Here is a 13,516-nt window from a genome sequence, read left to right on the forward strand (position 1 = left end):
ACAGGTGCCCGAGGGTGGAATCGAACCCAGGCACCTGGCGCTGTGAGGCTGCAGTGCTAACCACTGAGCCACTGCGTCGCCTCAAAAAAGGGGTTTGTCTGAAAGAATGCTTCTGATTGTGTGGCACCCTTTCAGAACTGCCTTTGAGTGCCAGTTTACTTGTGGTCCAGTTGCCAAATTGAGGCTTGAACCCATGACTTTCCGCCTGGATTCGGGCAATAGCATTCATACCTCGGCTGGCTCTGTAACAGGACCACATGCTCTCGCCATAAGCCATAAAGTCAAACAGCATAGTAACAAACCCTTTGGTCCAACCAGTCCTCGCCCACTGTGAACCCAAATTAAACTAATCCAACTTGCAGAGACAGTGGGAACTGCAGATGCTGGAGAATCCGAGATAAACAAGGTGTGGAGCTGGACGAACACAGCAGGCCAAGCAGCATCAGAGGAGCAGGAAAGCTGACGTTTCACGCCTAGACCCTGGGCCTGAAGCGTCAGCTTTCCTGCTCCTCTGATGCTGCTTGGCCTGCTGTGTTCATCCAGCTCTACACCTTGTTGATCCAACTTGCCCTAGTTTAGCCCATATCCCTCCAAACCTTTCCTATTCATGAACTTATCCAAATGTCTTTTAAACATTGTAACCATACCTGCAACCCCCACTTTCTGTGGCAGTTCATTCCACACACGCAAATCACTTTGTGTATAAAAACGTTGCTCCTCATGTCTTTTGCTCCCCTCTCACCTTCAAAATATGCCCCCTAGTTCTGAACTTCCCCACCCTAGGGAAAAGACCCTTGTCATTCACCTTATCTATATTTGTCATGATTTTATAAATCTCAACAAGGTCACCCCTCAGCCTCCTACACTCCAGTGAAAAGAATCCCAGCCTATTCACCTAATTTTATAACTTATGCCCGTCATTCCCGGCAACATGCTGCTAAATCGTTTCGGAACTCTCTCCAATTTAATAATATCCTTCTTATAACAGGCCAATCTAGTCGATGGCTGTCTGATTTAGGTAACCCTTTAATTTCTGAGTCGCCAGGAAATGGGCTGAAGTCTCCCTCCGGGACCTGAGCATCAAAATCCAAGCCGACACTGTGGTGTGGCACTGATGGTGTGCTGCATTGTCACAGCGGCTGGGTTTTTGTTTGAAGGAGGTGTTGCACTGAGATTCCATCTGCCTACTTAGGTGGATGCAAAGACATTGTTTTGAAGATGAACAGGAATGCTTTTCCTAGTTTCCTGCAATATTTAGCTATCAATATCAGAACAGACTATCTGACCATTCTTACATTGCTCTTGTGGGTCCTTTCTGTGTACAAATTTTCCACATCACAACAGTGTGACTACATTACAAAAATATTTTGTTGGCCATGCTGTTCCTTTGATCTTTGAGTCGGTCAGGTAAAAGTGCGATAAAAATACAACTTCCGTAATTTATGGCGATAATGTGACAGTAGATGAAGTTTGGATTTCTCACCTTCGCTAATCCATAAACAACACTCTTATTTTTCTAACAGTCCGTCCTACGACTGGATGAGACGGGTCACTCAACGTAAGAAGGCCTCCAAGAAAAAGGGGAAAGCTTCTCTGTTATTTGATCACTTAGAGCCACTGGAGCTGGCCGAACACCTTTCCTTCTTGGAGTATAAATCCTTTCGACGGATATCGGTCAGTCATCACCCTTTTCCGAGAATTGTTTCTTGTTTTTTTTAAATAGCACACCTCTCAAATCAAATGTCCTCACACTTAGCCAACAGCCTAGCACTTTCCAAATGCTCTCCTGCTTTCTCTCAAAAGGAGGGCTCTTTAAAATAAAATCACCCCAAATGTATACTGTTTGTGCTCATGATTTGGCAAATTGAACAACTGTCCCTCCTGCAAACTGGTGCACAAAGCGTTTCAGATCCCAACATGACTGCAAAAAAAAGCCGTCCATCAATTATGAAGAATCTAAAAGCAAAATACTGCAGATGTTGACAATCTGAAAGGAAAACAGAAAAAGCTGGAGAAACTCAGCAGGTCTGGCTGCATTGTTGGAGAGAAAAACAGTGTTAATGTCTCGAGTCTGCAATGTCTCTTGTTGAGAACATGAATTCAGAGTTCTGAAGAAGAGGTGCACTTGTTTCAATATTAACTCTGTTCCTCTTTGTGCACATGCTGCCAGCCCTGCTGAGTTTCTCCAGCATCTTCTGTTTTTATTTCAACAAAACTTTCTGTCTCTTTCCCTCTCGTTTACCTCTTGCTTCCCCTTAATTGTATCGATGCTGGTTGCCTTGTTGGGTCATTGTGAGAATTTGTTGCCCCCTTTCAACTGTGACTCTCTTCACCAGAAAAACAAGTTTCAGTTGGCGGGGGTTTCTGTTTCTTCACCTGCTCTGCAGCTAGTTGACAAGCCTTGGGTTTGGCTGTACTGGGCTGGAGGTGAGAGGCTTTGTTCACATTTCCCCGGTTTGGTGAGCCGGCCCGTGTCCATCAGGGAAGGGTGCGGTACGGAGGCTCAACTCTAGAGGGAATGAGAAGGCCAGTGAGTGAACCAACCTAGTCTCCTGGCAACAGCCCATGCCAGTTGTTTGCTGATCAGCACAGTTACAAGTTTATGTCTGGATGGGCCCACGTTAACCCTGTGAGGAGGGAATGACGTGTACGACGTAAAATTATCACAAAATACAGAAAATAAGCGATCAGCAGTGGCATTTTGATAACTGGATTAGCAATCCAGAATCCCAGGCTCATGTTCTGAGGGTGGAGCTGGATGAACACAGCAGGCCAAGCAGCATCTTAGGAGCACAAAAGCTGACGTTCCGGGCCTAGACCCTTCATCAGAGACGGGGATGGTGTGAGGGAACTGGAATAAATAGGGAGAGAGGGGGAGGCGGACCGAAGATGGATGGAGGAGAAGATAGATGGGGAGGGGATAGGTCAGTCCGAGGAGGACGGACAGGTCAAGGAGGCGGGATGAGGTTTATAGGTAGGAAATGGAGGTGTGGCTTGAGGTGGGAGGAGGGGGTAGGTGAGAGGAAGAACAGGTTAGGGAGGCAGAGACAGGCTGGGCTGGTTTTGGGATGCAGTGGGGGAAGGGGAGATTTTGAAGCTGGTGAAGTCCACATTGATACCATTGGGCTGCAGGGTTCCCAAGCGGAATATGAGTTGCTGTTCCTGCAACCTTCAGGTGGCATCATTGTGGCACTGCAGGAGGCCCAGGTTGGACATGTCGTCTAAGGAATGGGAGGGGGAATTAAAATGGTTTGCGACTGGGAGGTGCAGTTGTTTATTGTGAACTGAGCGGAGGTGTTCTGCAAAGCGGTCCCCAAGCCTCCGCTTGGTTTCCCCAATGTAGAGGAAGCCACACCGGGTACAATGGATGCAGTATACCACATTGGCAGATGTGCAGGTGAACCTCTGCTTGATATGGAAAGTCATCTTGGGGCCTGGCATGGGGGTGAGGGAAGAGGTGTGGGGCAAGTGTAGCATTTCCTGCGGTTGCAGGGGAAGGTGCCGGGTGTGGTGCGGTTGGAGGGGACAAGGGAGCCACGGAGAGAGTGGTCTCTCTGGAGGGCAGTCAAGGGTGGGGATGGAAAAATGTCTTGGGTGGTGGGGTTGGATTGTAGATGGCGGAAGTGTCAGAGGATGATGCATTGTATCTGGAGGTTGGTGGGGTGGTATGTGAGGACAAGGGGGATTCTCTTAGGGCAGTTATTGCGGGGGCGGGGTGTGAGGGATGTGTTGCGGGAAATGTGGGAGACACGGTCAAGGGCGTTCTCGACCACTGCGGGGGGGAGGTTGCAGTTCTTGAAGATCACGGACATCTGGGATGTGCGGGAGTGGAATGTCTCATCCTGGGAGGAGATACAGCGGAGGCGAACGAATTGGGATGGAAGCAATAAACAACTGCACCTCCCAGTTGCGAACCATTTTAATTTCCCCTCCCATTCTTTAGATGACATGTCCATCCTGGGCCTCCTGCAGTGCCACAATGATGCCACCCGAAGGTTGCAGGAACAGCAACTCATATTCCACTTGGGAACCCTGCAGCCCAATGGTATCAATGTGGATTTCACCAGCTTCAAAATCTCCCCTCCCCCCACTGCATCCCAAAACCAGCCCAGCTCGTCCCCTCCCCCCACTGTATCCCAAAACCAGCCCAGCTCGTCTCCGCCTCCCTAACCTGTTCTTCCTCTCACCTATTCCCTCCTCTCACCTCAAGCCTCACCTCCATTTCCTACCTACTAACCTCATCCCGCCCCCTTGACATGTCCATCCTCCCCGGACTGACCTATCCCCTCCCCACCTTCCCACCTATACTCTCCTCTCCACCTATCCTCTCCTCTATCCATCTTTGGTCTGCCTCCCCCTCTCTCCCTATTTATTCCAGAACCCTCACCCCATCTCCCTCTCTGTTGAAGGGTCTATGCCCGAAAGGTCAGCTTTTGTGCTCCTGAGATGCTGCTTGGCCTGCTGTGTTCATCCAGCTCCACACTTTGTTATCTTGGATTCTCCAGCATCTGCAGTTCCCATTGTCTCTGATCATGTTCTGAGGGCGTGGGATTGAATCCTGCCACAACAGACGGTGACATTTGAATTCAGTAAAAACCTTGAGTGAGAAATCAATCTAATAGTGACGATGCAACCATTGCTGATTTTCATAGAAAGCTATCTGTTTCCCTCATGTCCTTTAGGGAAGCAAACCTGCTGCTGTAACCTGCACTGACCTGCATGTGATTCTAGACCCACAGCAATGTGGTTGACTCTTAACTGCCCTTAACCTGGGCCACTAAGGATGGACAATAAATGCCCAGCAATGGCCACATCCTGTGATCAATTTTTTAATAAAATTAAGTACCTGTACACTTACCGGAAAAGCTCAATTTCCACTTAATAATTCATGTTTTCTTTAAAACTCATGCTCTCTGTACTAATGTTGACTGCATATAGGGTATAATTAATATGACATAGCCTAAAGATTCAGCAGTTGTATGAGATGGAGCCTAGCTCATGGAAGACCACGAACTTTAATCCACAAGGCATTTAACACTGAAAGATGATGGACACTGTATGTTGTCCTGCAGGATCAGTGCGATGTGTCAACAACTGAAAGGTCCTTTCTCATGATGAAACAATCCCATCAACCATGCCATGTGACATTGGGAAATGGCAGAAGGTTTAACATTGAAGAGTTTCACTGAATCTTCTTGATGCTTCAGGTTGTACTTGCAACTCGGTGCTTTTTTTTTCGCACCGAGGCAGTAAGTGCAGCTCAAGTATTTTCGACATCTAGACCACAAGTAGACTTCTTGTTGTTCACATCCAGTACTTCGGCCTCTCGTTGCTCAGTTTTACTCAGTTCAATAATCGTAGACTGATCGTTTAGTTTAGTTTGCAGACGGAGGAAGCATCATCAGCTTTGTAACATCTCATTACAATGAAGTAAACAGAATAAGCAAAAACAAAAATTGCTGGAGAAATTCAGCAGGCCTGGCAGCATCTGTTGAGAGTAAACAGAGTTAACGTTTTCAAGTCCAGTGACTGTCCTTCTGAATAGGCCTTGTTATGGGATTCTGTGGGAAAAAAAATCATATCCACAAAGTAGAGATGTTGCTCTTCCAAATAAATCTAATGCTGAATCAGATTGGACAGGGATTAGTTATTACGTCGGCAAATCGAAGGAGTGGGGCAAAGGCATCGTGTATGTAGAACAGGGCATCAACAATCACAATCAAACTGAAGGTAAGTTTTGAAGAATCAATAAGGAAATTCTGGACACTTAATTAACTCTTGAAACGGTGATCTCTTGCAGTTTACGGATTATCAAAGTTATGTTACACATCGCTGCCTAATGGATAACCCAACACTTGAGAGGTCTATTGCACTGTTCAACGGCATCTCCCAGTGGCTCCAGTTGATGGTTCTAAGCAAACAGACTCCTGTGCAAAGGGCAGAGGTTATCACCAAGTTCATTAATGTGGCTCAGGTGAGTAATCTTTGTAACAGTATTCATTGTTGTATTAGTTACACAATCTCCACAGAGCGCCTGCTTTTAGCATTGACCCAGTATTGATGTGGAAGCATGTGTGTGGTACAGAGGACCCAGCTAACTCTGGGACAATTTCCTTCATGGGGGAAGGACTGAATTGACATTTAACATGATGGCGCAGGGCTATAGGGAGAGCCTGGCGGTTGCGGGGTGGGGGAGTTGATTTTAACTTGTTGCTGCAGTGAAGATCTAGTACAGGCATGGTCGGCAGAATGGCCATCTTGTGTGTTCCCAGCAGTGACTTCCTCATTAATTAGAAAATAGTGAGCTTTCAGCTCCTTCCATTGGTACGGTGGCTAAAAATTTAGTTATGCAAGCTAGAAGAACAGGCCTCAAAAACTGTTTGGGAGAGCAATTGTTGTCTAGATAGTTTGTACATAGCCCAGAATGGTTCTGCAGTTAAAGCCAAAGCTCCATTGTTGTTACAATTTGAGACTTAGAATAATTCATCCCGCCTGTGATGGCCCAAACTATTTTAGCCGAGCCAGAAGAGGAGGTGATGGAGACTCTTTCCTCAGAGAGTGAAGGTGATTGGAGAAGGTGCTCAAAGGTATGGTTGAAGACATAGGTTTTGAGGAGGTTTCTGAAGCTGAGAAAGGTAAGTGTAGAGCCTAGGAAAGGGATTTAGTGAAAGGGAAAAAAAAACAGATAAAGTCTCTGCCAGCCATTCTCGAAAGGAGAGCCAGATTTGGAGCTCAGATTTGGATTTGTGAGGACAGAGCTGGATGGGATAAAGTGGGCTGAGTCTTTAGGGGGATTTCCAGCTGCCATGATCACCTTGATTGGGCAGGGCAGGCTCAATCGGCCGAATGGCCAACACATGAAACCTATAAACTCAAGGAGGTGGGAAATTATGAAGTACATTTTCTGGCCTGAAAGGCAAAATTTATTTTCAGTAATCAGGAGGTGAATGACTTTTGAACAATAAGATGGACGATGTCTGAATTGGAGATGCTGGGTAGCCATGCAATATGTTTGTTTTCAATTTTTGACAAATTAAAACAAAACGCACCAACTCTGTCCGTGTGGCTGAAATGGAATAGGGTGGGGGACATTGTGTGTGTAAATAGCTCCTCAGGAAGACTGTGAGCCCTGAGCCACCATTGGTAACTGTGGGAAGAGTGTTACCCAGGAAGTGGGATCTAAGGATCTTAAGAAAGGAAGAAAAAAAGGTTAGAAGGAATGAAAAAGAGGGGAAATTGTCAACGGGATGGGAGTAGGACATTATTATTTAAAGAATCTGGGAACAAGGAAGATCATGGGATTAGGAAGACTGAAAGGAAGATAAACATTAACATGGGCTTGTTGGGCCTGTATTCCAGCTCCTATAATTGAGTAATTCCTACAAAGTACATGGACTTAAGATGCAAGAATCTTGATGGATTGAATACATTTTTCTTACAATCTGGCTAATTTACTGTCTTTCTCTGGTGGACTTCTGTATATTGTGACTTTAATATAACATGGCTATTCCTATACAGCTGGTATAATAGGGGCATCATTAAATATTCTGCTGTGCTCTTTCCATCATCTGTTTACAAATGTGCAATATAAAATCCTACATGTTGTTACCATTACTAATGAGTTAGAAATTTAGCAGGATGCTTTTGTTGATGGAGCAACATGTTAAATTCTGGGGCAAACCGTGATAGAGTTGGAGGTACGATTAGCCTAGGAAAGTTTTAGCTTCTTATCTACCCTTAGCTGAACAGCGTGTAACTTGTTTATTTCTCTGCTTTCATGCATTTCCCCTGTTTTTTCCTTTGGTTTGTGCTATGTGTGTAACATTACAGGAAGTCAGCCTGAGGTAAGGAAATGGGAAGAAATGGCACAGATAAGGATCAGTAACATATGTTTGAACGATATGGATCTTAAGCCCCCAAGCAGAGTTTTCCAGGTGGAGGAGAGGGTAGATGCAACAGTCTTGAGATCTGGCAAAGGACATCTTCACTTATCCTCTAGTCAGACTAATGATCACTGAAGAGCCTGAAGTAAGTGAATGTCTTAGAGTCATACAACATGGAAACAGGCCCTTCGGCCCAATTTGACTTTGCTGACCTGATATCTCATTTGCCAGCATTTAGCCCATTTCGCTCTCACCCCTTCCTATTCATACATCCAACAGATACCTTTTAAATGTTGTAATTGTACCAGCCTTCACCACTTCCTCTGGCAGCTCATTTCATACCCACACCCCCTTCGGCATGTAAAAGTTACCCCTCACATTTCCTTTTTTAAATCTGTCTCCTCTCACCTTAAACCTATACCCCTTAGCTTTTCCCATCCGAGGAAAAATACCTTGTCTATTCACCCTATCCTTGTTCCTCATGATTTTATGACCTTCCATAAGGTCAGGCTTCAGCCTATGGTGTTCCAAGGAAAATAGCCCCAGCCTATTCAGCCTCTCCCTATAGCTTAAACCTCTTCTGCACCCTCTGGGTCAGGTTTCTCACCTATCAGGGAAATTAATATTTACATCAGCAGCATAAATGACCCATTAATAAATTCACACAGTGGAAGGGCAGAACACCAGGAAAATAAATGCTCCAACCATTTGGGTTTTTGCAGCTCATTTGGCATCATTGTTGCCTCTAAGCAGGAAGCAGTCATGACCCGGACAATTGAATTGTCTTCCTGTACTCTGCATGAGAAAGACTGTGAAGATAGATAAACAAACAGAGCCATTAACAAATGGCTCACTCAGAGTCCTGCTGGGAATGCACGCTGTCAAATTGATCTTCTTCAAGTTTATTGTATTTTTAGGAGAGATAACCTGGGAGTTGTGTAGCCCTAGATGATAAGTTCTGATGAATATCGATGCCTCAATAAGCACTACTTTAAAAACAATACACGGAAACCCTGGTCATTATTATACTCTGGCTTTGGGATCTCATTATGCACCAATTAACTGCTGCATTTTCCACATTTGAATGCCTTATTGGGTATGAAGGTTTTTTTAGGATGTCCCATGGAAGGAAAGGCGCCATGTAAATTACTTAGAACTTTTTAAAACAACTCTTAAATAATGACGGGCTGAAACCCATACCTTCAGTTATTGAAAAACAAACGGTCTGATAAGTCTGTGTATCTGCAGGTGAGGATATAAAAATGCCGGTTCATTTTGACAGGGCCCAGCCAAGCCACCATTCTGGTTGATACTGACAGGGGCTGGATAGCAGTTTTAAGAAAAAATACAGCATCGTAAGATGTTAGGAAAAAACTACCAGTCCAGTCCAACTGAAATGACAGGGGTTGTCATGGATTTGTACATGACCAGCAGATACTGAGTTTCTTTTGGCCCTGTAACCGAGTTGGTTGCCAAGAGGTGTAGCACTAATTGTACTGGATCAATTAGGCCCTGCGGCATTGGAAGTGACAATTGTTTATGGCACTGTTTGCTTATCTATCTTAACAATCTTTCTCATGCAGAGTACAGGAAGACCATCCAATAGTCAGCTCTGGGTACCTGTATCTCTGCCTGGCTCACATTATTGTAGCTCAGAGTCTCAGGATGCTTCATAAAGTCATAAGAGGCGATGCCAGGCTAACAGCTTGTCAGAGCGGTAGTTTTTAAAGACTGTCTTATCATAGAAAAGTGAGATACTGAGGGACAATTGTTTAGGAACTGGTGTGGAGAGTTACAGGCCTTGACAGCCCGAAGGAGTGACCAACAAATGTGGATCATTGAAGTTAGGAATGTCTAAAAGGCCAGAGTTAAAAGGGTGAAGGTACCTGTAGGGCTAGAGAAGATAGCAGAGACAGAGAGGGGTGACTTACGAAGGGTTATTAAATAAGAACGAGAATTTAAAATTCTAATGTTTGACCACAGGTCAGTATAGACCAGCAAGAATGAGGGATCATTAACTGCGAGTGAAAGTAGGAGTGGTAGAATTTTGGACAATCTTAAGTTTCTGGAAAGTAAAATGTTGGAGACTTGCACAATGCCAGGAGGACATTGGAACAGTTGAGTATAAAGGTAACCAAGGCATGAGTGAGGGTTTCAGTGGCAGATGAGCTGAGGCTGGGGCAAAGTTGGGTGATGTTGCAGAACTGCTATTTGTGCCTTAATTGAAATGTAACTAAAAGAATGAGGTTACGTGAAGGTTATTAAATCAGTGGTTTGCCCCAGTTTTCTCCATCGACCATCGACTCAGCAACCTCAGGTGCTAGCCTATGCCAGACAAATCCACAGGAACAGAATGTGAAATATGTGAGCACCAACACTATAACATCACAGAGCCAGGCAGACTGGAATTTGTTAAAAGGAACACCAGGCAAACCAAACCTATTGTTTATCTTTCAAAACAAAGTCAATACTAGTGTGTAACAATGTGTTAGCACTTAGTTTGAATGACAGCTACCTAGTGGAATATTTTTAGTCCTACATCAGTCATTATTTCTCGTTGATGTTTGGTAGTATGCATCATTTGGCAGTGTGACAGTCATTTTATTCATACATCTCTTCAAGTCTGTTCAATCATCATACTTCAGTGTTTTCATGAGCTGTGGAGTCATTTTATTAATTATTATTAACACAGACCATATGTTGTATGTGCATCAGGAATGTTTAAGCCTACATTCCATATATATATATATTATACATACACACTGAAAGAAGCAGCATAACTGAAGGCTATACTTCCTAGCGGTGAGTATCCTATGGGTGGTCTGTTTCAAGTTAAAGTATGGGTGTCTACCGTGGTATTTGTGAGTAGATGTAAGGGCGTATTTGGTGTACAATGATAGAGGAACGACCACTAGTGAGTCCTAACAAAAAGAGGATCTTGTCTCAATAAGATGTAGCTAGTTGCATGACAGCAATGAGCTACAAGTTACAGAAGTTCGTTGAAAATTGTTACTGATACTATTTGAAGGTTTGGGTAACACGTTTATCCTCTTCTGATCGAAAGCAATTGTTCTGATTTTCTCCACTAAGACTGATTGTCATCAGTTTAGGTGGCACTTAATTCAGGCCCCAGTTGAACCCGATCAGAGCCTTTATCCTATGCAACATCTCCTCCAATATTCTGTACCTGCATCCATATAAATACATTTATCACCGGTTTATCTCTCTGTCTTCTCCTTCAATAGACTTTGCAGAACCCTGAAGAACAGTCACTGGACTCAAAAAGTTAACTATGTTTTCTCTCCACAGATGCTGCCAGACCTGCTGAGTTTTTCCAGAAATTTGTATCTTGTTTGGCATAACTTGGTTTACTTTGAACTAACCAGTGGGTCTTGGAATGAAGTGACCACTTTCCACTGCCTTAAGTCAAGGCCTGTGTGCAGTTTCAAAAGTGAGAAGTGTTGATTCTGAAACATATCTACAGTCTCATCTGTCTCACACTTTGTGCTGTGGTATTACTTGCAGTATGCCTCTGAGCTTGACTACATTTCATATCAGTAAGTTGTGTCTTCTGTTTCTTCAACCCTGATACTTGATCTAATGCAACAGTGACACCTGGCCCTTATCAAGCTTAAAATTAATGAGATGCCCATTGACATAAATGGATTCTGACAAATGTGATAAATGTAACAAAGAACTGTGGACTCTGGAAATCTGAAACAAAATTACAAATTGCTGAAGAAACTGATGAGGTCCAGCAGCATCTGTGGAGAAAAGGCAGAGTTAGCATTTTGAGTCCATCGACCCTTCTTCGGAACTATTAGTTAGATAAAGGTGGTATACATGCTGAAGCCAGGAATGGTTGGGGAGGAAGAGTCAGTGAATGGGTAGTTGTAGAGTCCAGAGGGAGGAATGTAAGTAGGGATTTGGCTGTTTACTGCTGTGAAACTGTATCCTACTTCTAATTTAATCGATGTAGCATTACTGGGCACTCCTTGAACTTGGGAGGCCTTTTTTTAATTCATTCATGGGATGAGGATGTCACTGGCTAGGACAGCATTTGTTGCTCATCCCTAATTACGCAGGGGGCAGTTAAGAGTCAACCACATTGCTGTGGGTCTGGAGTCACATGTAGGCCAGATTAGGTGAGGAAGGCCACTTCCGTCCCTAAGGGACACTAGTGAACCAGATGGGTTTTTCCAACAATTAACAATGGATTCATAATTTATATTCAGTAGCATTGATACTGTTTCTGACTGCTGATTGGCCTACTCATTGTCTTGCCTTGTTATGTGTCCCTTTAGAGTGTTGATACTTTATCAGGTTGAAAGGTTCTTTTGTCTCTTATCACAATATTGTCCTTCTCCTCTTGTGTGTGATTCTTCCTGGTTTCACTTCCAGCGCTATTCAAATAGCTTTCTCAAATTTTTTTTTCCCATTTTATTAAATCTGACAAAAAAACCTTTAAAAATTCCAGCAAGAATTGTCTCTCATGATTTCTGATTTCAAAGTTCCCTGGTCACAGCTTTCTGTTAATCTGTAGAGATAGGCTAGCACTGCTGCCTCACAGCATCAGGGACCGGGGTTTGGTTCCACCCTCAGATGTCTGTCTGTGTGGACTTTATACATTCTCCCCATGTCTGCGTGGGTTTCATCTGGGTGCTCTGGTTTCCTCCCACGGTCCAAAGATGTGTAGGTGAGGTGGGATTGGCCATGCTAAGTTACCCACAGTGTTCAGGGATGTGTAGATTGGGGGGATGGGTCTGGGTGGGATGCTCTGAGGGTCAGTGTGAACTTGTCGGGCCTGTTTCCACACTGTAGGTATTCTTTGATCGTCAATGAAACTACCTGTGCATTCTCCTGGAAGCTGAACTCTTCTGCTAAATTTTGATCTTTCAAATATGATGTTTTCAGACTATAATAATTGTCAAAAGCTTTAAAAGTGCTTATGCCTTTTATAGTTTGGTGATGCATAATGTTATGAGCGATAGGTCCTATTAAATACAATAATGTATTTATCTGTTCTTTTTGTGGAATAGGTTTTAAGTGTGACGGATTTCTGTACCTTAAGAACTGTTCTCTCTAAGATTTCCAACACTGAGGTCTGTTTGGCCCATCTCTAATACTGAATATTTGAGGCAGTAATATTTCCCCTGCAATGTATTTCTAAATGTGATTTTGTTTCTCTCCTTGAAGGTGCTCAATTTCTGCAGTACCTACAATAATCTCTTCCTTGAATACTCTTATTTCTATAAATAGCAGAAGCAAAATGTTTAATTTGTCAAATAATAATGCAGTATAACTGTATTGTTTACTGAGGAGATTTTCTGCATTCTCAGAGATAAAGTGGAAATTTTCCACCTTCAGCACGTACACATCTTTTTCCACAACTTTCCCAAATAAAGCCTTGAAACCGCAGCTTTAATTCTCCCTGCCAGAAGAACTGTTTAAATAATGGATCTCCTGATATTAATATTCACTGTGAAAATTCTAACTTCTGTTGATCTCTGTCCACTTTAGCTTTAAAATTGCCACTTTGGCACCTAAATTCTTCTTGCGTCATTTCCTCCTGCTAAGATCTCGATGCAAAATACTTTTATAGCCCTTGATCTCCCCACTACAGCCATGCCTCA

General features: G+C 43.7%; 1 protein-coding gene across 3 annotated transcripts in view; it reads left to right on the plus strand.

Annotated features, from left to right (window-relative positions):
• The window catches only part of rasgrp3 (RAS guanyl releasing protein 3 (calcium and DAG-regulated)), a 111,702-nt gene that overhangs the window by 53,687 nt on the left and 44,499 nt on the right, over nt 1-13,516 (plus strand). For all 3 annotated transcript variants that reach the window (XM_048536062.2, XM_059648692.1, XM_059648691.1), the window contains 2 exons: nt 1,524-1,674; nt 5,801-5,974. In XM_048536062.2, the coding sequence (XP_048392019.1) occupies nt 1,524-1,674; nt 5,801-5,974 (325 nt within the window). The remainder of the gene's footprint in view (nt 1-1,523; nt 1,675-5,800; nt 5,975-13,516) is intronic.

This window comes from Stegostoma tigrinum, chromosome 9 (genome assembly GCF_030684315.1).
Source record: "Stegostoma tigrinum isolate sSteTig4 chromosome 9, sSteTig4.hap1, whole genome shotgun sequence".
Lineage (NCBI taxonomy): Eukaryota > Metazoa > Chordata > Chondrichthyes > Orectolobiformes > Stegostomatidae > Stegostoma > Stegostoma tigrinum.